Source organism: Loxodonta africana, chromosome 5 (genome assembly GCF_030014295.1).
Source record: "Loxodonta africana isolate mLoxAfr1 chromosome 5, mLoxAfr1.hap2, whole genome shotgun sequence".
Taxonomy (NCBI): domain Eukaryota; kingdom Metazoa; phylum Chordata; class Mammalia; order Proboscidea; family Elephantidae; genus Loxodonta; species Loxodonta africana.
In genome coordinates this window covers 138,532,098-138,558,913 of record NC_087346.1, presented here as the reverse complement: position 1 = coordinate 138,558,913, position 26,816 = coordinate 138,532,098, and the positions used below count along the sequence as shown (strand labels likewise).

At 44.5% G+C, this 26,816-nt stretch overlaps 1 protein-coding gene across 2 annotated transcripts in view; it reads right to left on the bottom strand.

Moving 5' to 3' along the window:
* Positions 1 to 23,702, bottom strand: part of ADGRA3 (adhesion G protein-coupled receptor A3) — a 180,080-nt gene extending 156,378 nt beyond the window's left edge. Inside the window, exon 1 of one of the 2 annotated variants that reach the window (XM_003411288.4) lies at positions 23,467 to 23,702. In XM_003411288.4, the coding sequence (XP_003411336.1) occupies positions 23,467 to 23,702 (236 nt within the window). The remainder of the gene's footprint in view (positions 1 to 23,466) is intronic. The other variant, XM_010591394.3, reaches the window with a different exon arrangement.
* Between the last annotated feature and the right edge of the window lie 3,114 nt (positions 23,703 to 26,816).

Genomic DNA, 26,816 nt, shown 5'->3' with positions numbered 1-26,816 from the left:
TCACAACTGGACCAATAAGCAACATCATGATAAAAGAAGAAAATATTAGAGTTGTCAAGGATTTCATTTTACTTGGATCCACAATCAACAACCATGGAAGCAGCAGTTAAGAAATCAAACAACATACAATATTGGGCAAATATGCTGCAGAAGACCTCTTTATAGTGTTAAAAAACAAAGACGTCACTTTGAGGACTAAGGTGTGCCTAACCCAAGCCATGATATTCAATCATCTCATAGGCATGCAAAAATTGGACAATGAATATAGAAGACCAAAGAAGAACTGATGCCTTTGAATTATGGTGTTGGCGAAGAACGTTGAATATACTATGGGGTGCCTGGAGAACAAACAAATCTGTCTTAGAAGAACTACAGCCAGAATACTCCTTAGCAGGGAGGATGGCGAGACTTTGTTTCATACACTTTGGACGTGTTATCAGAAGGGATCAGTCCCTGAGAAGAACATCATGCTTGGTGAAGTAGAGGGTCACCAAGAAAGAGGAAGACCCCCAATGAGATGGACTGACACAGTGGCTGCCAACAATGGGCTCAAACAGAGCAACGATTATGAGGATGGTGCAGGCCCAGGCAGTGTTTCACTCTGTTGTACGTAGGGTCACTATGGATTAGAACCAATTTGACTGCACCTAACAACAACAATAGAGGCAAGCAGGGAGCCCCAGTGGCATAACATGTAAGCGCTCAGCTACTAACCAGGTTTGCAGTTCAAACCTCTCCAGCGGTTCCATGGGAGAAAGGCTTGGCAATCTGCTCCAGTAAAGAATACAGCCTAGGAAACCCTTTCAGGCAGTTCAACTCTCTCCCATGAGGTTGCTATGAATCAGAACCAGCTCTGCAGCACCTAGGAACAACAATACAGGCAAGCAGTAAGGGGTGAAGGAGGACGGCAGGCAAGAAAAACAATCCCGTGATGTAGAACATACTGGATGTCCATAAAGTGTGGAAATTAAAAAAAAAAATCAATAATATATATGTGTGTATATATATATATATAGCATGTATGGGTACATGTATATATATATTATAGACAGATGGATAGATGATGGATAGATGGACACATACATACATATATACCAAAAACCAAATCCATTGCCATTGAGTCGATTCCAACTCATAGTGATCCTACAGGATAGAGCAGAACTACCCCACAGAATTTCCAAAGGAGTGCCTGGTGGATTCGAACTGTCCGCCTTTTTGTTAGCAGCCATAGCACTTAACTACTACGCCATCAGGGTTTCCAGATACAGAGACAGACAGATAGAATGTGATGTGCATGTGTTTGTATGTATATAAATCATCATCAAAGACACCTTCACTGTGCAAAAAAAAGAAAAAAGAAAATCCATATTTCTAAACTTTATGGATACCTTTTAGATTCATTCCACCACTCCTCTGTCAATTTGCTATATTGTGATGGATCGTGTTATCGCTATGATGCTGGAAGCTATGCCACCAGTATTTCAACCAGCAGGATCACCCATGCTGAACAGGTTTCAGTGGCGTTTCTCATTAAGACAGACTAAGAACAAAAGCCTGGCGATCTACTTCTGAAAATCAGACAATGAAAACCCTACAGTTCCCAACAAATTACTGTCCAACAAAGTGCTGGAGGATGAGTCCCTAGGCTGGAAGGCACTCAAAACACACAGTGGGCTGCAACAATGGGCATAACAACGATCATGAAATGGTGCAGGACCAGGCAACGTTGAGCTCTGTTGTACATGGGTTCGCCATGAGTCGAACATAACTGGAGGGCAACTAACAACAGCAGATTCACGTGGCATGCAGGAATTCAGATAAGCAGGCAGGTCTATTCATTCAGCTGGAGTTTAAAAATCTACATTCCTGTGACACAGGAAAGAACAGGGAAATGCAAAGAGAAAACCAGAGTTCAGATCTTGAGACAAGAAAGAAATCCAAATAACAGAATGAATGAACAAGGTCCTGATGTCGGGGGGGATGACGTAGCCCGAAGGGCCAAGGACAGGTCTCAGCAGGACAGTGAGGGGCAACTGGGCAATTAGCACTAACTGCTGTGAGAAAAGGCAAAGATCAGCAAGCAGGTGGAGCTGACTCTAATAACTGAGCAGCCCCAACACTAACTGCCCCCCAAGGAAAACAGCCCTGAGGTTACTATTATAATGTATGAAACCAGTTCTAAAAAGATGATGTGAACCTCATTAAAGGCACACGTAACTTCTGTAGATTTTCTGAAATAGCTCAGTAATCTTTTCAGGTTTCGTTTTGTTTTGTTCTGTGGGATTTATAAAATCATAGAATTTTGTGGTCAAAGAGCTCTTACTTCAAGATAATCTTTCCCAGCCAATGCACCTCATGCACTGCCACCATCTACCCATCTATCAGTGGAGGCTTGTGTGTTGCTATGAGGAAGAACAGGTTCAGCAGAGCTTCCAGACTAAAACAGACTAGGAAGAAAGGCCTGGTGATCTAGTTCGGAAACTCAGCCAATGAAAACCCTATGGATCTCAATGGTTCGAACTGCAACCAATAATGGGGATGGTACAAGACTAGGCAGACTTGACTTCTGTTGTGCATGGGGTGGCCCTGAGTCAGGGGCCAACTCGATGGCAGCTAACAGCTAACAAACATAATCAAGTTCAAAACTTCATTTGACGAATCATGAAAGTAAGAGGCAGAAAAGTTGTGGTTTGTTAGAGGTCACAATTCTACTCGGTACAAAGCTACGGCCAGCACCGGTACCCACTCAGTCTTGTCCTACTTCCCCAGAATTCTCTTTCAGTCTTTCTTTATTAAGTAAGGGGTTAGGAATGCCGAATCCTCGGTTCTCCAACACGGGCTCCTGTTTCGGCTGTTTGCTTTGACACATGGATGTGAACTCTCACTAAGGAGGAGGCTAGAGTAGAGTGCTATGAACTCATTTCACTTGAGAAGGATACTTAGCAAACACGTAACTACCCTCCCTATAATGTTCTTATTACTTTCATCTTAACGTAGAAACTATGTTTGCGATAAGGAGCCCTGATGGCACCAACGGGGTTAAGCACTCGGCTGCTAACCGAAAGATAGGCAGTTCAAACCTACCTAGCAGCTCCATGGGAGAAAGACCTGGAAATTGGCTTCTGTAAAAATTACAGCTAAGAAAACTCTATGCGGCAGCTGTACTCTGTCACACGGGGTCATAATGAGTCGGAATCAACTAAATAGCACCTAACAACAACAACATGCTTGAGTTGGGCGTCAGGATAAAATTCTCATCTCAAGAATACAAATAAAGAAAGGCTGATAATATAATAATTAATAATCCTACATTACTAGCCTAAGTATGATGGCCCCTGGTCATTCCCTCAACCACCTGATATTAAAATAGAATGTTAAAACTCTTCCCTTCAACAGTTAGTCACTTGGACCTCATAAGTACTAGATGAGAATTCTGTTACTTTCTACTGCCGACCTTTTGGTTAACAGTCATAGCTCTTAACTACTATGCCACCAGGGTTTCCCAACCCTATACATACAGTTCAAAATAAACAAGTGCTTTTTATCAATTGTTCTGCACTGACTTACTCCAACCCTGCAGGCAAAGTGAGCATTTAAGTCATCTATGACTTTTACGGGCATAAGAGCAGTTACAATCGCCCAGCGTGATAGTCTGGGCCAGACGCCCGGCCCTACTACCCCTGAAATGTGTAAGTTGAAGGAACCAATTAACCTGTCAGCGCTTTAGATGACACATCTGTAAAATGGGGTAATACTAACCTTATAAGTGAGATCAAGTATGTGAAGCATTTGGCATCCATCCCATTCCAACTGAAGTTGACTCCAACTCATGGTGACACTATAGGGCAGAGTAGAACTGCCCCATACTGCTCCTGGCATACGATAAATGTCCAGATAAACAGTGGTTGTTATTAGAACTAGTAAGGCAGTTAAGGATGCAACATTGTCTGGGTTCTCTCAAGCTAACCGTGCTCACGGTGCCAACCGTGCAAAAGCAGCCCAGAGAGGATGAGATCACCCACCACTGACACCAAACGTGTGGCGGATAATAAATCTCATTCCACATACCAAATGCGTTCTGCAGAAATCTCAACGTCTCTACCCTGGTCAATCCAGACCCCAGCTGCCTGCATGGACCTTTCTCTCTCATCACCATTCGCCTGGGGCTAGGACACACTGAGTATCAGTCCTTCTTTGTTTCCTAGGTCTGATAATCTGTTGGAACAACTCACAAACTCCAAGAAAAGGGCTATCTTTAATCAGCAGAAAAAATGATACAAGCACATAGGGTGAGAGAGCACTCCATCTCCCCTTGGCACATGCTTTCCCTCCCAAGAGCAGATGTTTGTTCTCACCACCAGGAAGCTCCACTGAGCCTGTCTTCCAAGGCCCCTTACTGGCCTCACCACGAGCCCATCACATCATGCCTTCTGAGGCTTAATCGGCACTTGCTCCGTAGGTGGTCTCTCTTGGTCTGGTCTGCCCCATCTCACTGGCCTCAGGTGTGGCCCAGCTCTCAGGAGCCAGAATCAAAAGGCAAGTTGTTTACTGCAAGAGGGGTTTCACATCTCACAGATGCTTATCATATCTAAAGTTCTGAAGGCCAAAGAGCTATATAAACATCTTAGGTTTCTCTAGTTACAGTCACTGGAGACAATTACCGAAGTAGTCTTAACAGAATGTCAAACTAGCATTAGGAAGGAAGTTTTTACCGCATATATTAGGGAGCTCAACTGTGGTCTGTCCCTTTAAGGTTAAATCAAAACCAGAAAGAGAAAGTCAATCAAATAAATTTCATCAGAAGGCTAAGGAAATGTGTTTTCTGAAATTCTGTTTTCTTGAAAGAGAACGATAGGAAGGCCAGGATCTTTAGTTTTTTTTTATCTTAGGACCCCTAGTGGCACAGTGGTTCAAGCACTCGGCTGCTAACCAAAAGATAGGCAGTTCGAACCCACCAGCCACTCCACAGGAGAAAGATGTGGCAGTCTGTTTCGGCAAAGATTTACAGCCTTGGAAACCCTGTGGGGCAGTTCTACTCTGTCCCACAGGGTTGCTATGAGTCAGAATTGACTTGACAGCACCCAACAACATGTATACCAAGGAGAAATATTGCAAACTATGGAAGAAGTTTTAAACATACGAAAGATAAGCAATGATTTCTCAAGAAAATAATAGGGAATTGGATCAAGAAAAAGAAAAAAAGACAAAGGGAGAGAGAATTCATCTGGGTAAGACACCCTACACTTTCAAATGAAGAATGGGAGCTTAAGTCTTGGCCTTGTATGCTGGGGAGTCAGCTTTGAAAAGCTTCAGGCTTTTCCACGATAGATTCCTCCTGCATAAGAGCAGCTCAAGGTTCTTCTAGTCTTACTTGAGAAAAATAGTGAGAAAAATGGGACTTTTTCATAAAAAGATTCACTGAGTGCTTCATGCTGGGGAAAGACAGATAAAAATGACCATCAAGCATTCACGATCTTATAGGAGAGATAAGATTGTAAATAAATAACTCCAAAACAGTAAGATGGGTGTCATAAGGCAAACGGCACAAGAGAGAACAAGAGACTCACTGCCGTTGAGTTGATTCCAACTCATAGCGACCCTATTAACAAGGATTCAAACAGTCAGCCTAGCACTGTCGGGGTGGACTACATGTTCCATGTTACTGGAAAGACTTTAGAGTTCTAATCAAGCTTTGGCCATAAAGGGAAAGTTTATACCTGGTCCTGTTTAAAACAAACAAGCAAAAAAAAGGTAGGTTAAAAAAAAAAAAAAGATTAATAGAAAGCACAGTCATCTGTCTTAAACCATTCCCTGGAGATGAATACACACCACTAGTCAATTTCTCCTTGCCTTTTTCATGAAAGAAGAGTTGGGAAGAATTGCACAATAAAACAAAGACTTCTTTTATACCTTATCTGGATAGGAAATGAATAAATTGAAGTAGATTTAGATTCAAGAGGGTTTAAAGGAGAAACATTTTCACAACTGAGTTAAAGAACCTGTGTTCCAGTTACACCTCTAAGGCCTCTCTGTTGTTGCTGTTAGGTGCTGCAGAGTCGTGACTCACACTGACCCCATGTGACAGAGAACTGCCCCAAGGGGCCTTCTAAGCTATAATCTGTATGGGAGCTGATCATCAGCTCTTTCTCTCACCGAGCTTCTGGATGGGTTTCAACTGTCAACTTTTCAGTTAGCACCTGAGAGCTCAGGCTTCGCACCACCTGGGCTCCAAGGCCCCTCTAATCTCCTTCAATTAAATCCATGGAGAGTTTAGGCTGCCATGTCATTCCCGGCCCACTATTCTAGGTGCTGCAGATGCTGAAGGACCCAAACAAAGCCTTTGAGCGCAATGGAATTGACATCCTACATGAAGCCAGGTCACATGCATGGAACCAAGTGTAATAATTCAGAAATGTCTTCAGCTAGGGAGTAAATTTAATTTACAAACTTACACCAATCACATGCCCTGTGCTGGGGGTCGGGAGTAACATTAGGGAGCTCAGGCATCTTCTGCTTCTCCCCAGCCTCGGTAGGGGGTGTGCTTACTCCTATTCTAGGGAGGCAGTTTGGCTTGCAAGTACAATTCCGGTATAGGCAGGAGCAGCACTTTTACACTTAGAGTAGCAATCTTGTCAAAAGATCTTCTTCATGCTTGTGGTACTCTTGTGAGGCAGAATCAAATGAGGGCTTAAAGAGGATTTTCCAAAAACAGACTGGGCAGTGGACAATTGAGCCTTCTTTCCATGCAATATTGTACATTCCTGTCTCCCTCCTTATAATGTTGCTTACCTAAGAACAAAAAAATTAAATAGGCATAACAATTCAAGTAGTATGTAATCTCAACAAAGAAAGGCAAAATATGGGGGGGGGGGGAAGGATAAAAGATTATTTTTTTTTTAATTTAATTAAAACTTAAAATCAATCTGAATTGATAAAAAGCTAAAAGCAAATTACTATGCCTGATTCATGAGCTGATTCAGGTTCACAGCCTGGCAATAGACCCTGACATCTCAGCAAGGTGTAACTCCTTGTGGGGCTAGGTAAAGTTATGTGCCCTGATGGAGGAAATCTCCCGTCTCGCTCTGCACAACGTGCCCATCGAATGTAAAGGCAAGGGTAAAAGGATGTCCACAGTAAGAAAATAATGAAAGAAAAATGTCAGGTGATGAGCTGCCTCCCTAAAAATCTCAAGAGGACCAGCTGAAATTCTAGAAACTAAAAGTGTACAGAGAAGGTACATTTACAAATGAGCCTTTCATAGATAGGCTAAAATGTATTAAACCTTACTTATAATCAGAATGCAAATTAAAGCAAGCTCTGTTTTTACCCATCATACAGGTAAAGACTGAAGACAAAAATCATTCCCAGGGCAGGTACACAGCTGGCAAAGTGGGCCCTCTCATAATTTCTCCATACTATTTAATATTTCACAGTTGTTGTGGTTAGGTGCCATTGAGTCAGTTTCACCTCACAGCAACCCCATGTGACAGAGCAGAAATGTCCCATAAGGTTTTCTTGATTGTAACCTTCATGCAAGCAGATCGCCAGGTGGAGAAAGGGTGGGTTTGAACCACCGACCTTTCAGTTAGTAGCCGAGTCCTTAACTGCTGTATCACCAGGGTTCCTCCAGAAGGTATTATTACCAGGAAACAAAACTCTATTTTAAATTTAAAATAAGGTACATTAAGGCAGGGGCCATATTTGTTTTGTTGCCCATGCTGGGCACACAGTAGGCCTCAAAAACTAGACACACGCCCGCCTGCAGATATAGGTTTGGTTGTGGATATGTTTCTATATACGTAACTGTAGGTGCTGCTTATATACTGACAATAGAGCACATAAGGGCCATAGTCAGGGCAACTTCTTAGACATAACCAAATACCTCCCAGGATGAAGTTCCTAGGCTTGAAGGTGAAGGACTGTAGACTTGGGAAACATCTATGTCAACTGGCACAACATAGTTCATACAGACAAAGCTCTACATCCTAATTTGGTGAGTAGCATTTGGGGTCTTAAAAGCTTGCGAGCAGCCATCTAAGATACATCTATTGGTCTCTTACTGTCCAGAGCAAAGAAGAGTGAAGAAAACCAAAGACTCAAGGGAGCAATTAGTCCAAAGAACTAATGACCACATGAAGCACAGCCTAGATGACCCCAAGACCAGAAGAACTGGATGGTGCCCAGCTACCACTGCCAACTGTTCTGACTGGGATCACAACAGAGGATCCCAGGCAGAACAAGAGAAAAACTGCAGAACAAAAAATCAAATTCACAGAAAAGGCCAGATTTACTGGTCTGAGAGAGACTGGAGGAACCTGTGAGACTGTGGCCCCAACACACCCTTCTCAAGTGGAAATGAAGCCATTCCCAGAGATCACCTTTCAGACAAGCCACACACAGGCCCATAAAACAAAAAGTAACGCCTGAGAGGAACATGCTCCATAGAACAATCAATTGTATGAGATTAAAAAGGCAACATATGCCTTTTTCTATTGCAGGAGGCAGTAGAAAATCAGGAGGAATGGAAATGGAAACCTAGGACAGAAATGGGCAGAGTGCTGACACATTATGGGGAAGGAAGCCAACATCACAGATTATTTTATGTACAAACTATCAAATGCAAAACCAATTTTCTCTGTAAACTTTCACTTGATGCACAATAAAAAATTTTTTAAAAAAGAAAGAAACGATCTTCCCCTAGAGCAAACAACGAAAGCATGGCCCTGCCAACACCCTAAATTTCGATTTCCCTTCAGAACTGTGAGACAATAAATGCATCTTGTTTAAGCCCCAAAATAAACTAGTTGGACAAATGCTTCCTGTGGCCAGATCCTTTCAGCTAATTCATTTAGTGCCACAATGCATCTCTAAACCTTTCTTGTCCCTAACCCCACGACTTGGTAGTAAATCTTTCCAACTTCGGCACACCACTCCCCACTTTACAAATAGTCTTTTTTTTTTTTTTTTTAATTGTACTTCAGATGAAGGTTTACAGAGCAACCAAGTTTCTTATTAAACAAAATACGCACACTGTTTTGTGACACTGGTTGTCAATCCCCAGTAGTCATTTTTCTTAGCTATGAATGAGGCCCTATCCTAAAGCTCTCAGCTATCTGTCCTGGAAATGTTTCTGGGTTTTCATCCACCTTTGTTCCACTTGGAGCCCTGGTGGCGCAGTGGTTAAAAGCTCTGCTCCTAACCAAAAGGTCAGCAGTTCAAACCCATCAGCCGCTCCTTGGAAACCCTATGGGATAGTTCTACTCTGTCCTGTAGGGTCATGAGGAGTCAGAATCAACTTGAAGGCAATGGGTTTGGTTTGTTCCACTCAGAACAGCTCTTCCCTCTCACCTGAGGCAGATGCCCTTAATTTGTTCCCTGCTTTCTTTTCTACTTCTGTTGCTGCAGGCAGATGATAGCTGGTGACTGTGGTTAACCCTTCAGGTTGCTGGGCTACCAGACAGCAGCTTCTCAACCCAGAAGACATCAGATTCACCTGCAGAGCTCTGAAAAAATGACAATACCCAGGCCCCACCCCTGAACAGTTAGATCAGAATATAAGGGATTTTTAATGCTCCCTGGCAGCACAGTGGTTAAGAGCTTGGCTGCTAACCAAAAGGCCAGCAGTTCAAATCCACCTGCCACTCCTTGGAAACTCTATGGGCAGTTCTACTCTGTCCTATGGGGTCACTACGAGTCACTCAAACAGTTTGGTTTTTCTTTATTTTTTTGGTGATTTGAATACAAGGTTGAAAAGCAGCAGGCTCACCAACCAGGTTACAGGAACGTAGAGATACTGGTCCCCTCAGCCCTGGGGGGCTGTGTGCCATGACATGAAATACAGTAGAAAGAATTCCCATAAATAATGGAACTGATTGTGTGCTACAAGAAGTCTGAGAGCCTACCTTGGAAAAAGGTTTTACACCAGGCATTTGCATGAAAAGGAAAGTGAAGATCACTGACCAGAGGTTTATCAGTCCCATCAACAAGGTTGCTCCTATGCCAGTCTTACAGATTTCCCCTTAGAAACTTCCATGCCTACTCTGTTGTTATTGTTGTGTGCAGTCCAGCGGATTCCAACTCACAGAGACCCACAGGGCTTCCAAGACTGTACCTTTACGGGAGCAGATCGGCAGGTCTTTTCTCCCGTGAAGCCGCTGGGTGGGTTGAAGTGAAGACCTTTTGGCTAGCAGCTGGGCACTTAAACATTGTGCCACAATTTCTAGAAATCCACAAGTTATTCCCCTGATATCTCCTGCTGTCTACTGTAGCAGAGTACCACACTGGAAGAAGACGCTGGTTGAATCATACAACAGATATTCTACAGCTAGTAGACAAGAAGGAGAACTCTGAAAAGTCTTACAGGAGTAGGGTAATCCTATGGTCTAAACAGGACAAAAAAAGGTCACATCCAGAGGTGAAAAGTCACATAAGTTCACCTATATCTACAACAAGCAGAGTAAACAGAGTAGGCACTGAATAATATTTGCTGAATGAATACAAAAGCAAGCCACTTAAAAAACTGCTGTTGTTGTTAGTTGCCAACCATCCAGTCAGTTCCAACTCATAGCGACCCTACGCACAAGAGAAAGAAACACTGCCTGGTTCTGCACCACCCTCACAATCATTGTTATGCTAAAGCCCATTGTTGCAGCCACTGTGTCAATCCATGTCACTGAGGGTCTTCCTCTTTTTCACGGACCCCTCTACCAAGCGAGATGTCCCTCTCCAGGGACTGAACCCTCCTGACCACATGTTCGAAGTATGTGAGATGTAGTCTCTCCATCCTTGCTTCTAAGGAGCATTCTGGTTGTACTTCTTCCAAGACAGATTTGTTTGTTCTTTGGCAGTTCATAGTATATTCTACATTCTTCTCCAACACCACAAAGGGATCAATTCTTTATTCATTATCCAGCTTTCACATGCATAGGAGGTGACTGAAAACACCATAACTTAGGTCAGGCGCACCTCAGACTTCAAGGTGACATCTTTGCTTTTCAACAATTCAAGGAGGTCTTTTGCAGCCGATTTGCTCCAATGCAATGAATCTTTTGATTTCTTGCCCCCTGCTTCCATGGGTGTTGATTGTGGATCCAAGTAAAATAAAATCCTGGACAACTCCAATCATTTCTCCGTTTATCATGATGTTGCTTATTGGTCCAGTTGTAAGACTTTTTGTTTTCTTTATGTTGAGGTGTAGTCCATACTGAAGGCTGTGGTCTTTGATCTTCATCAGGAAGTGCTTCAAGTCCTCCTCACTTTCAGGAAGTAAGGTTGTGTCATCTGTATAATACAGGTTGTTAATGAGTATTCCTCCAATCCTGATGCCCCATTCTTCTTCATATAGTCCAGCTTCTCAGATTATTTGCTTAGCATACAGACTGAATAGGTATGGTGAAAGGATACAACCCTGATGTGCCCACCTTTCCTGACTTTAAACCACAGGGTATCCCCTGGTTCTGTTCTAACAACTGCCTCTTGATCTATGCACAGGTTTCTCATGAGCAAAATAAAGTGTTCTGGAATTCCTATTTTTCACAATGTTATCCATAATTTCTTATGATCCACACAGCTGAATGCCTTTGCATAAACAACAAAGCACAGGTAAACATCTTTCTGGTATTCTCTGCTTTCAGCAGGATCCACCTGACTGCAGCAATGATATCCCTGTTTCTGCGTACTCTTCCGAATCTGGCTAGAATTTCTGGCAGTTCCTGGTTGATATACTGCTGCAGCCACTTTTGAATAATTTTCAGCAAAATTTTACTTGCGTGTTATATTAATGATACTGTTCGATAACTTCCGCGTTTGGTGGGATCACCTTTATTGAAAATAGGCATAAATATGGATCTCTCCCAGTCCGTTGGCCAGATAGCCGTCTTCCAAATTTCTTGACATAAACTAGTGAGTACTTCCAGGGCTGCATCTGTTTGATGAAACGTCTCCATTTGTATTCTGTCAATTCCTGGAGGCTTGTTTTTCACCTATGCCTTCAGTGCAACTTAGACTTCTTCCTTCAGAACCGTTCCTGAAATGGTTGAAAGTCGACCAATTCTTTTTGGTATAGCAACTCTCTGTATTCCTTCCAACTTCTTTTGATGCTTCCTGAGTCATTTAATATTTTTTCCATAGAATGCTTCAATACTGCAACTTGAGGCTTGAATTTTTTCTTCAGTTCTTTCAGCTTGAGAAATTCAGAGCGTGTTCTTCCTTTTGGTTTTCCATCTCCAGGTCTTTGCACATATCATCATAATGCTTTACTTTGTCTTCTTGAGCTGCCCTTTGAAATCTTCTCTTCAACTCTTTTACTTCATCGATTTCTTCCTTTCGCTTCAGCTACTCAAGAGCAAGTTTCAGAGTCTCTTCTGATATCCGTTTTGTTTTGTTTTGCTTTTTTTCCTTTCCTGTCTTTTTAATGGCCTCTTGCTTTCTTCACATATGATGTCCTTGATATCGTTCCACAACGTGTCTGGTCTTCCGCCATTAGTGTTCAATGCGTCAAGTCTATTCTTGAGATGGTCTCTAAATTCAGGAATTCAGGTGGGATATACTTGAGGTCATACTTTGGCTCTCGTGGACTTGTTCTAATTTTCTTCAGTTTCAGCTTGAACTTGCCTATTAGCAATTGATTGATGGTCTGTTCCAAAGTTGGCCCCAGCCTTGTTCTGACTGATAAAATCGAGCTTTGCCATTGACTCTTTCCACAGATGTAGTCAATTTGACTCCTGTGTATTTCACCTGGTGAAGTCCACATGTACAGTCACTGTTTATGTTGCTGAAAAAAGGTATTGGCAATGAAGAAGTCGTTCATCCTGCAAAATTCTATCACGCAATCCCCAGCATCTTTTCTATCACCAAGTCCGTATTGTCCAACTACCGATCCTTTTTCTTCGTTTCTGACTTTCACGTTCCAATCTCCAGTAATTATCAATGCATCCTGATTACATGTTCAATCAATTTCAGTCTGCAGAAGTTAGCGAAAATTTTCAGTTTCCTCATCCTTGACCTTAGTGGTTGGTGCGTAAATTTGAATAAGTCTTATTAACTGGTCTTCCTTGTAGGCGTATGGATATCATCCTATCACTGACAGCATTGTACCTCAGGATAGATCTTGATATGTTCTTTTTGACAATGAATGTAACACTATTCCTCTTCAAGTTGTCATTCCCAGCACAGTAGACCATATGATTGTCCTATTCAAAATGGCCAACACCAGTCTGTTTCAGCTCACTAATGCCTAGGATACCAATGTCTACGCATTTCATTTCATTTTTGACTTCCAATTTTCCTGGATTCATACTTCATACATTCCATGTTCCGATTATTAATGGATGTTTGCAGCTGTTTCTTCTCATTTTGAGTCATGCCACATCAGCAAGTGAAGGTTCCGAATGCTTAGCTCCATCCACGTCATTGAGGCCAACTCCACTTTGAGGAGATAGCCCTTCTCCAGTCGTCTTTTGAGTGCCTTCCAACCTCAGTGGTTTATCTTCCAGTACTGTATCAAACAATGTTCGCTGCTATTCATAATGTTTCCACTGGCTAAATCTGTTCTGGAGTACACTGTCAGGGCCTTCTTCCTGATGTTCTAGTCTGGAGGCTCAGCTAAAACCTGTCCACCATGGGTGACCCTGATGGCATAACTCCCAGCATCACAGCAACACGCAAGCCCCCACAGTACAACTGACTAGTATGAGACAATTATCACGAATGCCACTAAAAACCTAAAAAAAACAGTTGTCGTGGAGTCAAACTGACTCATGGCAAACCCATGTGTGCAGGGCAGAACTGTGCTGCATAGGGTTTTCAAAGCTGTGACCTTTCAGAAGCAGATCACCAGGCCTTTCTTCTGAGGTGCCTCTGGGTGGGCTCAAACTGTCAATCTCTTGTTTAGTATTCAAATGCTTAACCATTTGTGCAGCCCACTAAATATCAAAAGTAAATTCTGGTCCTTGGACACACCCTGCTATCTACATGGGAAGACACAGGCTCAAACCCGGAGCTGCAGACTAATAGTAAAAAGAGCAACAAAGTGCATTGGGCACATTTGCTGCCAAAGACCTCTTTAAAGTGTTAAAAAGCAAAGATGTCACTTGGAGGACTAAGACGTGCCTGACCCAAGCCATGGTGTCTTTAATCGCCTCATATGCATGCGAAAGCTGGACAATGAATAAGGAAGACGGAAGAAGAATTGATGTCTTTGAATTATGGTGTTGGGGAAGAATATTGAATACACTACACACTGCCAAAAGAATGAACAAGTCTGTCTTACAGGTACAGCCAGAATATTCCTTAGAAGGGAGGATGGTAAGAGCTCGTCTCGCATACTTTGGACACATTATAAAGAGGGATCAGTCCTTGGAGAAGGACATCATGCTTGGTAAAGTACAGGGTCAGCAGAAAAGAGGAAGATCCTCAATGAGACGGATTGACACAGTGGCTGCAACAATGGGCTCAAGCATAAAACAATTATGACGATGGTGCAGGACTGGGCAGTGTTTCCTTCTGTTGAACGCAGGGTCATTATGAGTCAGAACCAACTAGATTGGCACCTAACAGCAACAACACATATTGACTCTAGCTGGGTTCCTTGGAACAATTTAGTCATGAAGGAAAAGGACTAACCGTGGGAGGAACAGTGTACTTCTTTTACAGTTTCCTCCTCAGACTAAAAGTGTTTGCTTTTGAGCATAAACGCTAGCCAAACCACACATAATACATTAAGATTGTTACATTTTAAAATACAATTTCCTCTGGCAACAATTAAAAACCTACTGAGCAAGTTTGCATCTATAGCTGCTTAATCTTTGCTAAAGCTGAGTTAATAAGCTACTGAAATTTAAAGACCTGTGTCCCCTAGTTTTTATGTTTATGAGAGAAACACTGACACAATTACAAAATAAACCAGTTACGTTCCCAGGACTTTTACTTCCTCTACAGGGTCAAGCCAATACAGAAAACACATCTCTTTCAAAGGAGGATAAAAAAAAAACAAAAAAACATTCATTCAATGTGCTTGTATTCACTGAATACTCCTCCTGCTGTGCCCTTTTCTGAATTCCTCTCAAGAGTTTCTACTTGTTTTTTTGTCTGTGTTTAACACTATCTCTGAGCCGACTGTAAACTATCTCCACAGTCTTTTGGCCTGGGTGAGCCTCTCGAAATGTTCCTGTGTTCGTTCGTTTCTGGACTTGGTATTCTGCCAAACCCACCAACTTCTCTCATACACTCCTGAGGCTGGAGGACTCCAAGCGGGCAAGAAGCAACAGGTATGAGAGGCTGGGTCATGCAAAACCTTGTCATTGTATTGGAAAAACTTAAGACTTCATTCAAGGACCAAATACCTAAGTCTGCCCAATATTCTGCGATACTTCCAATGTACTAGCTTATGTGTTCGCTTGTCACATGTATAAGACCAAGTAGGCCAAATGTAACCTTAGACAGATACACCCGTTCTTGAAGCAGGCATCCTGCAGCGAAGAAATGTAGACTTGAACTACATAAATAAATGTTTTCAGTTGATATAATAAAGTAAAAATTTCAATTCACATCCCCCTTCTTTCTTGGTTTTCCACCATACAGTCTCATCTTTGTTAGCATTACTCTTGTCAATAAATAATGAATGCATACCCACCCATGAGCCAGGCTCTCTGCTAAGACATGTCTCACAGTCGTTACCGTCAAGGGATATGCTGCTTATGAGAGCCAACATCAAGGATCATGTAAACTGACACAGGAGCACAGATAAAAAGCTCCGCTGGGGTTCAGAGAAGCAATGGATCAAACCACTAGAACAGTGAGGGAAAAATTCATAGCAGGTAAGCTGGATTACAAGGGCAACAGAATTTACCAGAGTAGGGGTCCCAGGCAGGGGTGACAGTCTTAGCCAAAGGACACCAAAAGGAAAGCACAAACTCTATTCAGGGGACAATGAGAAGACGACTTTGGCTAAAGCAGAGCATCTGTGTACGAGACTGCGATCCTTGGATGAAACGATCATGTCTTCTTATCATATCCCTGAGCCCCTAGCACTCAGCACTGTGCCTCCAGCAGAACAGTGCCTCAACCCAGGTTCCCGGACAGAAAAAATACCATTTGTGCCTGGACAGTGCACATGATTTGCACATAACTACTAATCGAAAGGTTGGCGATCTGAACCCATCCAGTGGGGCCACAGAAGAAAGTCCTGGAGATCTACTTCCATAAAGATTACAGCCAAGAAAACCCTATGGAGCAGTTTTACTCTGTAACACATGGCGTCGCCATGAGTCCGAAGTGACTCAATGGCAAAAAGGGTTGGGTTTTGGTACTGGGAAATAAAGCTACAAAGGTATGTAAAACCTTGAATTCAGAGAAAAAAAAAAAACCTTACGCATGACCTAGTGTTACTCTGGTGGGCGTTCAGGCCACAGCAGCTTGCCTCTGTTGCACTCAGCTGGCAAAGAAGGAATCTGGCTAAACCCAACAATTTGCACCTGTAGGCTGAAAGCAGCTGAGAAACACAACCCTGCTAACTGAGCTCCCTTTGGATTTAATCACAAGGCAAAAACAGACACACCTCTATCTACCCCGTTATTTTTCTGCAATCCCCAATATGTTCACTTCCCCACATTCCAAAAGGACCATTTCACTCCTTCTCTTCCACCTCCTCTTCACATGGTCTACTCACCCCTTCCCTCAGATGTCTCTGAGGAGCAACCAGGCAGGAAATGATGGCTCACCTCCCCACCTCACTCCTGCTACCCTCTTGCCTGCATTTGGCCCATCTTTCTACGCGTGCTCCAGCTCCCTCCCTTTCCGTCTCACTTCTATCTTCCATCGCCCCGTTTCTCTCTCTTCTGAACAATCTCCAACCTTACTCAGACGTGCTCTAACATCTCCTGCCTTCCTAGCAACCTTCCCTCGACACCGTGTCTTCCTTGCTCCCTTCACACCAAAGGTCTTGCTCCTCCAGGTGCTGTTAGCACCAGCTCCTCCATCTCCCTTCAAGCCACCCCTACCTGGCTTCCATCCCCTCTTCAAAGGCACCCAAACCTCCAGGATGTCAAATCCAGAGTTAATTCCTTGGCCTTTGTAAAGAAAAAACCAAATTGAAAATGTTGTTTGTTGTTGTGTGCCATCCAGTCGATTTCGACTCATAGTCGCAATTTTAGTGACCCCGTGTGACAGAGAAGAACCATCCAACATGGTTCCCTAGACTGTAATCTTTACGGGAGCAGATCACCAGGTCTTTCTCCCACAGAGCCTCTGGTGGCTTACAATCGCCCATCTTTTGGTTAACAGCCGAGAGCTTAACCATTGCACTACCAGGGCTCCTCAAGTTGAAGATACTATTGTTATTAGGTGCTGTCAAGTCAGTTCCGACTCATAGTGACCCTATGAACAACAGAACAGAACACTGCCCAGGCCTGCACCATCCTCACAATTGTTGTTAAATTTGAGCCCATTGTTGCAGCCACTGTGTCAACCCGTCTTGCTGAGGGTCCTCCTCTTTTGCACTGACCCTCTACTTTACCAAGCATGATGTCCTTCTCCAGGGACTGATCCCTCCTAATATCATGTCCAAAGTGTGTGAGATGTAGTCTTGCCATCCTCGCCTCTTACAATCATTTTGGTTTTAATTCTCCCTGTTGAAAATAAGGGAAGAGGCTGCACTCTTCCCCTGCTCTTTCAGAATTCACTTTAGATAACTCATCATCATAAATTTTGTCTCTTTGACAAGTACGCAAACGGAAGAGGTCTCCCTAGGATCTGGCAGCTACCTCTCTGAAATGTAACTTCAGGAGGTCCGCCCCTTGGAAGGAGATTGATTCCAGTGACCCAGCCCCAAACTGCAAATCTACCTCCTGCCATAAAGGTACTAGAAAATTAGCAATATTATCTTGATAACATGAACGTAACAAGTTATATCTGTTTAGCTATATATCGGTTAAGATTCCTTTCTGTCTTTGCAATCTCTTTCGCAGATTGCCTGGGATGCATCACACTCAATAATAAAACTTTTTATTTTTTCTCTTCATTCTTATGGAGAGGTTTTCTGGGTTGAAGAAGGTTTCGTCTTTAGTAACGTTTTCCCAACATCTTACAGCACTGGATCTCTCAGCAGTTCACCACAGGGGCACCATTCATGTCTTAAAACTCACTTCTCTTGGATCCTGGGACCAGATTCTTCTGTTTTCTCACCTCAGCATCCCTGGCTGCTCTTCCTCGGTCTCCTTGTCAGGCCCCTCCAGTGTTCTGGGTTCTGCTGAGGCCATCTCCTCTCCCCATCTGCACACTTTCCCCTAACTCACCAAGCTTGTGCTTTAAATACTATGTATTGGCCAATGAGGAGTCCTTGGGTGGCACAAACAGATAAAGCACAGGACTATTAGCTGAAAGGTTGGCAGTTCAAACCCACCCAAAGGTGCCTCAGAAGATCTGACTATTATAAGAACTCAAGAAAAAGTTTAAACACAGAAGGAAATGTTCTTTGATGGTTGTGGGGCAGGGGGGAGAGGGGTATTTATTAATTAGATAGTAGACAAGAACTGTTTTAGGCGAAGGGAAGACCACACAACACAGGAGAGGTCAGCACAACTGGACTTAACCAAAAGCAAAAAAAGTCTCCTGAGTACAACCAAATGCTTTGAAGGCCAGAGTAGCAGAGACAGGGGCCTGGGGACCATGGTTTCAGGCGGCATTTAGGTCAACTGGCATAATAAAATGTGTTAAGAAAACATTTTGCATCCCACTTTGGTGAGTAGTGTCTGGGGTTTTAAACTGTAGCAAGCTGCCACCTAAGATGCACCAGTTGGTCTCAACCCACCTGGAGCAAAGAAGAATGAAGAACGCTAAAGCCCAAACACAGAAACAGCCACATAATCCAGAGACTACATCAGCCTGAGACCGAAGAACTAGATGGTGGCTGGCTGCCACCACTGACTGACCTGACAGGGAACACAACAGAGAATCCCTGATGGAACAGAACAGTTGGATGCAGACCTCAAATTCTCATAAAAAGACCAGACTTAATGGTCTGACTGAAAGTAGAAGAACCCCGAAGGTCTTGGTCCCCAGACCCTCTGTTAGCCCAAGACTGGAACCATTCCCAAAGCCAACTCTTCAAACAGGGTTTGGACTGGACTATAGGACAGGAAATAATGCTGTTGAGGCGTGAGCTTCTTGGCTCAAGTAGACACATGAGACTATGTGGGCAGCTCCTGTCTGGAGGTGAGATGAGAAGGCAGAGGGGGACAGGAGCTGGTTGAATGGACATGGAGAATATAGGGTGGAGGGGAGGAGTTGCTGTCTCGTTAGAGGGAGAGCAGGTAGGAGTACATAGGAAGGTGGGTACAATGTTTTTGTATGAGAGACTGACTTGATTTGTAAACTTTCACTTAAAGTAGTGGCGTAGTTCTACTCTACCACATGGGGTTGCTCTGAGGTAGAATCAACTCGATAGTAACTAACAACAACGGGGCCCTGATGGTGCAGCGGTTATGCACTCACCTGCTAACCAAAACGTCAGCAGTTTGAATATACCAGCAGCTCTTCAGTAGAAAGACGTAGCAGTCTGCTTCCATAAAGATTACCGCCTTGGAAACCTTATGGAGCAGTTCCACTCTATCCTGCTGGGTTGCTATGAGTAAGAATTGACTTGATGGCAATGGTCAACAGCAACATAGGCCAATGGTTTCCCAAAGCTGCCTGTCCATTTTCCCCCAACATAATCTCTCCACTTCAGTTGGGCCAGCCAGCAGCCTATACCTCCCACCTAACGCGGGAATGCCTTCAACCTCTCACCCCAACTCATTTCCAACCTTTCCCTTCCTTCAGGCCATGCTCAAGTCCTAACTTCCCCAGGAAAATAAAAACTCATCCAGTGACCCGGAAGTCACATTGATCTCTCTTCTTTTCAGTATTCCTGAAGCACTACAGGTTTTATTACTTAATTACAGACATTTTATAATTGTTCCCCAAATGTCTGCTTCCTATCATGCAGATCCGTCCTCTTCATCTAGGTTTAACTTTCTAGACAAAACAAGCATTCTTTTTCTTGTATCTGGTACTAAGCTGGGCATGCTGGCGGTACATTTTATAAAGTAAAGACCAAAACTCATGCACTATTTCAGTTTGTTAAATAGTCTAAGAAAAATCTGGAATTTATCCCTTATTTAAAAAAAAAAAAAAAGATATTTAAAATTGCCACGTAGCGCCATTAGGAAATTTTTAAAACTTAAAACAGTGAACTACATCTCTGATGAAATAAAAAACACAAGACCACAGTGAATAATTTATATTCCCAACAAAAACATTAAACGGTGGTAAATTGATTCTATTTACATGTTAAAATAATAAATACATTCTCATCCTTCAGTACAAAAGGCTACATGAGACAAAGGGAACAAGTGTGGTTAGGTCAAAGATTTCTGCCAGGCCCTTCTCAATAAACATGGTTATGGAGATGAGCCTTGTTCATTAAGACTGTTGAAAGTCTGAGCTTTGGGCTATGCTAAAGCCCAGTCCATCCACTAAACAGAAACAGCTTCATTTTTCATGAAAAATAGAAAAAATCCTGCCCTATGCTTAACTCCTCACAATTCCTATCAGTTAATTTTCCACGTTGCAGCTATATTCCAGGCTCAACTTAAAAAGTCTGGACATACCAAAGGGTTTTCTATAAAAGCTCAAACCAGGGAGTCCCACCCATCCTTGACCTACTCCCCTGCCTCCCCTCCAACCACTCCGGGCACTGGACGCTTGCCCTTGACATTCCTGCAACACCAACTGCACAGCACCACAACCAGAAGTTGCCCTCTCCAAGCCTGTGTGCATGCTGGGATCCTCCCCACCTCTACGTCTTCATTTCCACCCTTCACCCCCTTGCCATTTTCTTCACAATGATCTTTTTATCCCTCCCCAGTGGGCTTAAGAAGCCACCTTGGATTCTCCATCTCACCAACCGTACCCCAAGGTGGCCACCCCACTATCATAGAGGTGTTCTAAGACTTTCCTTCATGAATCTTTCCCCCCAGCTCCCCCCCAACCCCCGAACACCTGTAAGCTCCTGGAGACAAAGAACCACATTTCTATTTATATTCCAAATCTCAAAATGCTACCTGCCACCTAGAAATCACCCAACAAAAACTGTGCTGAACTTAGAGTACAGATGAAAGTGGGGGGCAAGATAAGAAATCACCTAAAATGCAGGGCAGGAGTCTAGGAGAGGCTAATTCACTATCGGAACTTGGGCAAGTCACTTGTCCATAGTGATCATCCAATTCCTGTACCAGTACAATGATGGGGCTGGACCATAAGACCCTCTACCAGGCTAAAATACCTTGAACGAACTTCATCCACAACTTCAGCTTTATTTGATCCTCAAATAAACTGCAATTTCTTTCCACTCATTTTATTTATTTCCCTCTGTAGAGCTTCCGACTCATAGGGTCAATATGAGTCGGAATTGACTCGATGGTGCTAGGTTTGGTTTTGGATAATAGAGCTTCCAAGTGCAAAAAGAAGTGGATTAGAATAACATTTACACACTCAGCTGCTAACCAAAAGGTTGGAGGTTCAAATCTACCCAGCGGTGCCTCAGAAGAGAGGCCTGGCAATCTACATCCAAAAAACTACCCACTGGAAACCCTATAGAGCCCATTTCTATTCTGACACACGAAGTCATCTTGAGTCAGGGTCAACTCAGTGGCAACGGGTTTATATTTCAGCATATCAGCTCATGAAACATTCAGTATTTTGACCCATGGTATGCCAAAGAGGTGATTTTTCTACAATATCATCTATTTTTTTCCTGCAAAGCAAAATCAAATATTTACAAGTAGCTGATCTAACTTAGCTGGAACTGCTGACATTTCAGAAAAACTGAACCTAAACATGACTCAAGTGCCACTGATCCAGAGCCCAAATGTTTACAATGTGACTGCTTAGTTGTGGGCTAACTTCTGCAGGGTAACGAGTGGCATCTCCAACCACTTCAAAGGATCTGGGGGAGGGACTGCTACAGTCACCAAATGGTGAAGTGTTGGTAAGGAAGGCAAACAAAGCAGAGTTTTGTCCTACCCATCTTCATGCCTCCTTAAGCAGATAGAACAGCACATTTTTTTTCTGCGTTAAACATTTATTTGAAATTAAGAATATACCAAACCAAACCTGTTGTCATCTAGTGGAGTCCGACTCATAGGGACCCTACGGAAGAGTAAAACTGCCTCACAGGACTTCCAAGGCTGTAAATCTTTATAGAAGCAGACTGCCACATCTGTCTTCCACAGAGCACCTAGTGGGCTGGAGCAGCTAGTGGGTTCCAACCTCTGGCCTTTCTGTTAGCAGAGTGCTTAACCACTGTGCCACCTGAAGAATGCAAAATGTGTTAATAGTGGCATTTATATCTCGTTTTTTTTTACCCTCTTACCCGTGTATCCTTTTGCTTAATTTGGGCTAAATTAAAAGCTGTAACGTTTTTTCACGGGTCATGCTGATGTCCTTGCCTTCATGGTTTTTACAGTGGCAGCCTTGATTCTTTTTTAGGAAACCAACCAAAACAACATGGAGGAACACTGAGCCAGGGGACTCATGTTTCAGTTGCCAAAATAGCCATTAGAAACAGTTAGCCTTAAACGTTTCCAAACCAATTCATCCTTCAGAGTATAACATCAGGAGTCACTGGGGCCAACTGCTCATGAGCAAAAACCACGCTTCAAAACTAGACCAGGAACCCCAGCATAAAGTGAGTTACAAGTCCAGGACTTTTCCTTCCAGGATGAAACTCAATCTGAAAATCAAAAGCCTCTCAAAGTGGGTGGATGGCTGCTCAACAAACCCAGTTTTCAATTTCGAAGTCCGTGAAACCGGATGCAAAGGTTCCTGACTTTGTCTCCAATTTATTTCTCGACCTTAATAGCAACTGAAAATTATAAGCGGTTCTTTAACTGTAACAAAACTAAGGGAGCCAAAACCAAGGGATCCGTTTGAGGCTTGGGGAATCACACACCAGAGCGTTCAAAGTCCTTATGTTTTGGTGTTCTGCAAACTCTACCAACAGAAGTGTAACTTAATTTGCACAGACGCTGGAAGACTAGCTGGGCGCTCAAGCCCGGGATGAATGAGCTTTAACTCTGCGGACTACGTGTTTACTTGCATCCTCACGTGGCTCCGCGCGGCAACCGAAGCGCTGCGCCCAGGACTGCGCGGGGCGCGCCTGGGAGCCCGAAAACTTTTACCTAGCAAACCTAGCGAAACTGGGAGGCAGCTGAAAGGCAGTCACTTGCCACCCTGCAAGCTGCCCGCCTGCCAAACAAACCGAGGGCTTCCATCATCAGCACGACCCCCCAGCCCCCAACCGTCAGCTCCATTCACACAATGGCGCGTAGGTGCCGGCAGGACCCCTCTCCAAAGTTGTGCTGAGAGCAGCGGGAGCGAGAAAAAGCCGGGAGAGGCGAGGGCACAGAGGTGCGTCCCCGGGCTACTCACAGGGTGACCGTGCGGTTGGGCAGCGTGTCCGGGGGCAGGACCTGCGCGAGCTCCAGGCTGCTGCACACCACCTTGCCCTCGGCGGCGCCGGCCGCCCTGCCGGTCCCTCGGGGCCGCCCGTCTTGCTTGCAGCCGGGGGGCAGCGCCGCGGCGCAGCCGCTGCCTCCCAGAAGCGCGAACAGCGCGAGCGGCAGCAGCAGCGGCGCGCGGCCCAGCCAGCGCCCGGGTGGCTCCATGTTGCGGGCCGGTCTGCGGGCCGGGCCTGCGGGCCGAGCTGCGGCGCACGGGCCTAGCGGGCCGCCCTGGCGCCCGGGCAGGCGGGGGCACAGCGCAAGCCTGGCGGCGCCCGGAGCCTCATGGCGGCCGGAGGACGGGCCCTCCTCGGCGCCGACATACTCCTTTGTCCGCGGCCGCCGCGCTCTGCCTCCCGGGAGCAGCGGGGTCACGGCCGCACGGGTCCCAACGCCGCTCTACGGCCCGGCAGGAGCACCGCCTCCTCCGCCACCGCCGCCGCCACCGCCGCCTCCTCTCCCGGCCACTGCCCGCGGCGGCTCCTCCCCGCCCCAGCCGCCGGCCGCCCCCGCTCCAGCCCCTCCTTTGCCTCCTCCTCCTCCTCCTGCGAAGCCTCTCCTCCTCTCCCCTCCGGAAAGAAGGCGCGCGCTCCCGGATCCCGCGCCGCCGCCCGCCGCAGGGCACGACCCCGACCCTGTCCGCGCCCGGGACTCGGCCTCCGGGCAGGAGCGTGAGGCTCGCGGGAGCGCGGTGACTCGTGGAGGAGGTGGAAGAAAGTTCTAGTCCAAACTCCAGCCACAGTGGCTAGTCTCCCGCACACTGGCCTTCGCCGCCCTCCTGACAAAGCCACCCTGTGAGACCCTGGGGGCCGCCGGTGGATGGAGTGAGGGAGAAGAGCAGGGCTACATATCCTTGACCTACAACCCAAGGGTAAAGTACCCCAAACGAAAAATCTTGGAATCACTTTCCACCTCTACATCTGTGGTTTTCTTCTCACCTCACTACCCAGGAGGAATATCAAGCTTTCTCTTGGCACACAGAAGTCTTGTTTCATATACGCCAGAGCTGGCAAACAGGTTTCTCTCCAGGGTGGTGGGCTCTTGGAGGATGTTTCCGGCCTCCGGCTTCTTCAGCCATGATCCGTTCAATAGATGACCTAACATTAGCAAGTCCAGAGCCCACATACCATATATTTAAATATCTACAAGTAGCATTATCAAGCTAACAAATAATCTTTGCCTACTGTGAGTACTATACCTTAATAACCCGAAACTCCAGGTTTATATACAGAATTTTCAGACACCTTGGAGTTCCATTCTACCCTGGAACATCTCAGAGGACAGCCAGACCAGGGCACTTGCCTTTGCTTCCTCTGCCAGCCTAATCCAGGAACAAACGGGGCCATGAGAAGACACCCCAACCCACCCAAACGAGCTCCTTCCACACCCTTGAACAGGCAGTCCTTGGCCACCTCTCAGACCTAGGGGCACACACACCAGCTAGGACTGATTCTGGGGAATAGCCTGCTCAGGGCCTGGAAGTCGTCTTGGGAATACTCAGGGAATCCCAGGGTCCTGGGCACTTTGGAGGAGCCCTGGTGGTGTGGTGTTTAAAGCATTCGGCTGGTAACCCAAAGGCCATCAGTTGGAACCCAGCAGCCTCTCTGAGGGAGAAAGATGTGGCATTCTGCTTCCCTAAAGATTTGTAGCCTTGAAAACCATATGGGACGGTTGTACTCTGTCCTTTAAAGCCACTATGAGTTGGAATCGACTTGAAGGCAGTGGGCTTTGGTTTGGTTGAGCACCTTGGAGGAGTCCCTGGATGACCCAAACGATTACATGCTTGCTACTAATCCTGGTGGTATAGTGGTTGAGTGCTATGGCTGCTAACCAAAAGGTCAACAGTTTAAATCCACCGCGCGCTGCTCGGAAACTCTATGGGGCAGTTCTACTCTATCCTCTAGAGTCTCTATGAGTCGAAATCGACTTGACAACGATGGGTTTTTTTAGTTTTTATTGCATTAAATTTGAATAGCACTTTGTCATGAATTGAATTGTGTCTGCCAAAAATACATATATTGGTTTAGCTATGCCATGAATCCCCCTCTTGTGTGACTGTCCACCATTTTGTCATCTGATGTGATGTTCCTATGGGTCATAAATCCTATCACTATGTTAATGAGATGGATTAGTGGCTGTTATATTGATGAGATCTACAAGATTAGATAATGTCTTAAACCAATCTGTTTTGAGAAATAGAAGAGAGAAGCAAGCAGAGAGATAGGGGGAAACTTATACCACCCAGAAAGCAGCACCAGGAGCAGGGCGAGTCCTTGGGACCCGGGGTTCCTGCTGGAAAAGCTCCTAGTCTGGAGGACATTGATGAGAAGGACCTTCCTCCAGAGCCAGCATAGAGAGAAAGACTTCCCCTGGACCTGACGCCCTGAAATTGAACTTCTAGCCTACTAAACTACGAGAAAATTAATTTCTCTTTGTTAAAGACACCCATTTCTGGTATTTCTGTTATAGCAGCACTAGATAACTAAGACACGCTTCATTTGACCGACATTTTTTGGAGATTCAACTTAGTATATCCAACACTGTCCAGCAATGTCTAATAGAACTCTCTGATGATGAAATGTTTTAAGTCTCTGTTGTTCGATACTGTGGCCACTTGTGGCTAGTATAGATTTAAACTGTAGCTAGTGTGACTTCATTACTGAATTTTTAATTTTTCTTAATTTTAATTAAGGTAAATTTGAGTTCCCATGTGCCTAGCTAGTGACCACCGTACTGAGCAACACAGATCTAGAGACTAAGATGGGTAGAAAAAGCAAGAGATTATCACCACCATTGAATAGTTTTAAATCTATACTTTAAATAAGCTTAGAAGACAAATTGGTGCTTCTGTGTTAGGGTTGGTGGAATTTCTCACATTTGTCTTGAACTTAATGGATCTTTATTCCCAAACAAAATCGTCATCATGTTTTCTTTATAAAGATAAAAGCCACTTACTATAGCAATGTGGACGTTTTTAATAACCACGTTACCATTATTAAAGCCGCAAATCGTCATGTGAATTTACTGTACCTAAATATTTTGAAGTCTGTAATAATTGTGTGTGTGTGTGTGTGTGTGTGTGTGTGTGATTTAGGTGAAAGTTTGCAGAGCAAATTTGTTTCTCATTAAGCAGTTAATGTGCAAATTGCTTTGTGACATTTTTGCCAACCGTACAATGTGTCAACACTCTCCCCTTCTCCGTCCCAGGTTCCCGGTTTCTATTCATACTGTTTTTCTGTCCCTTCCTGCCTTCTCATCTTTGTATTTGAGCTGGTGTAC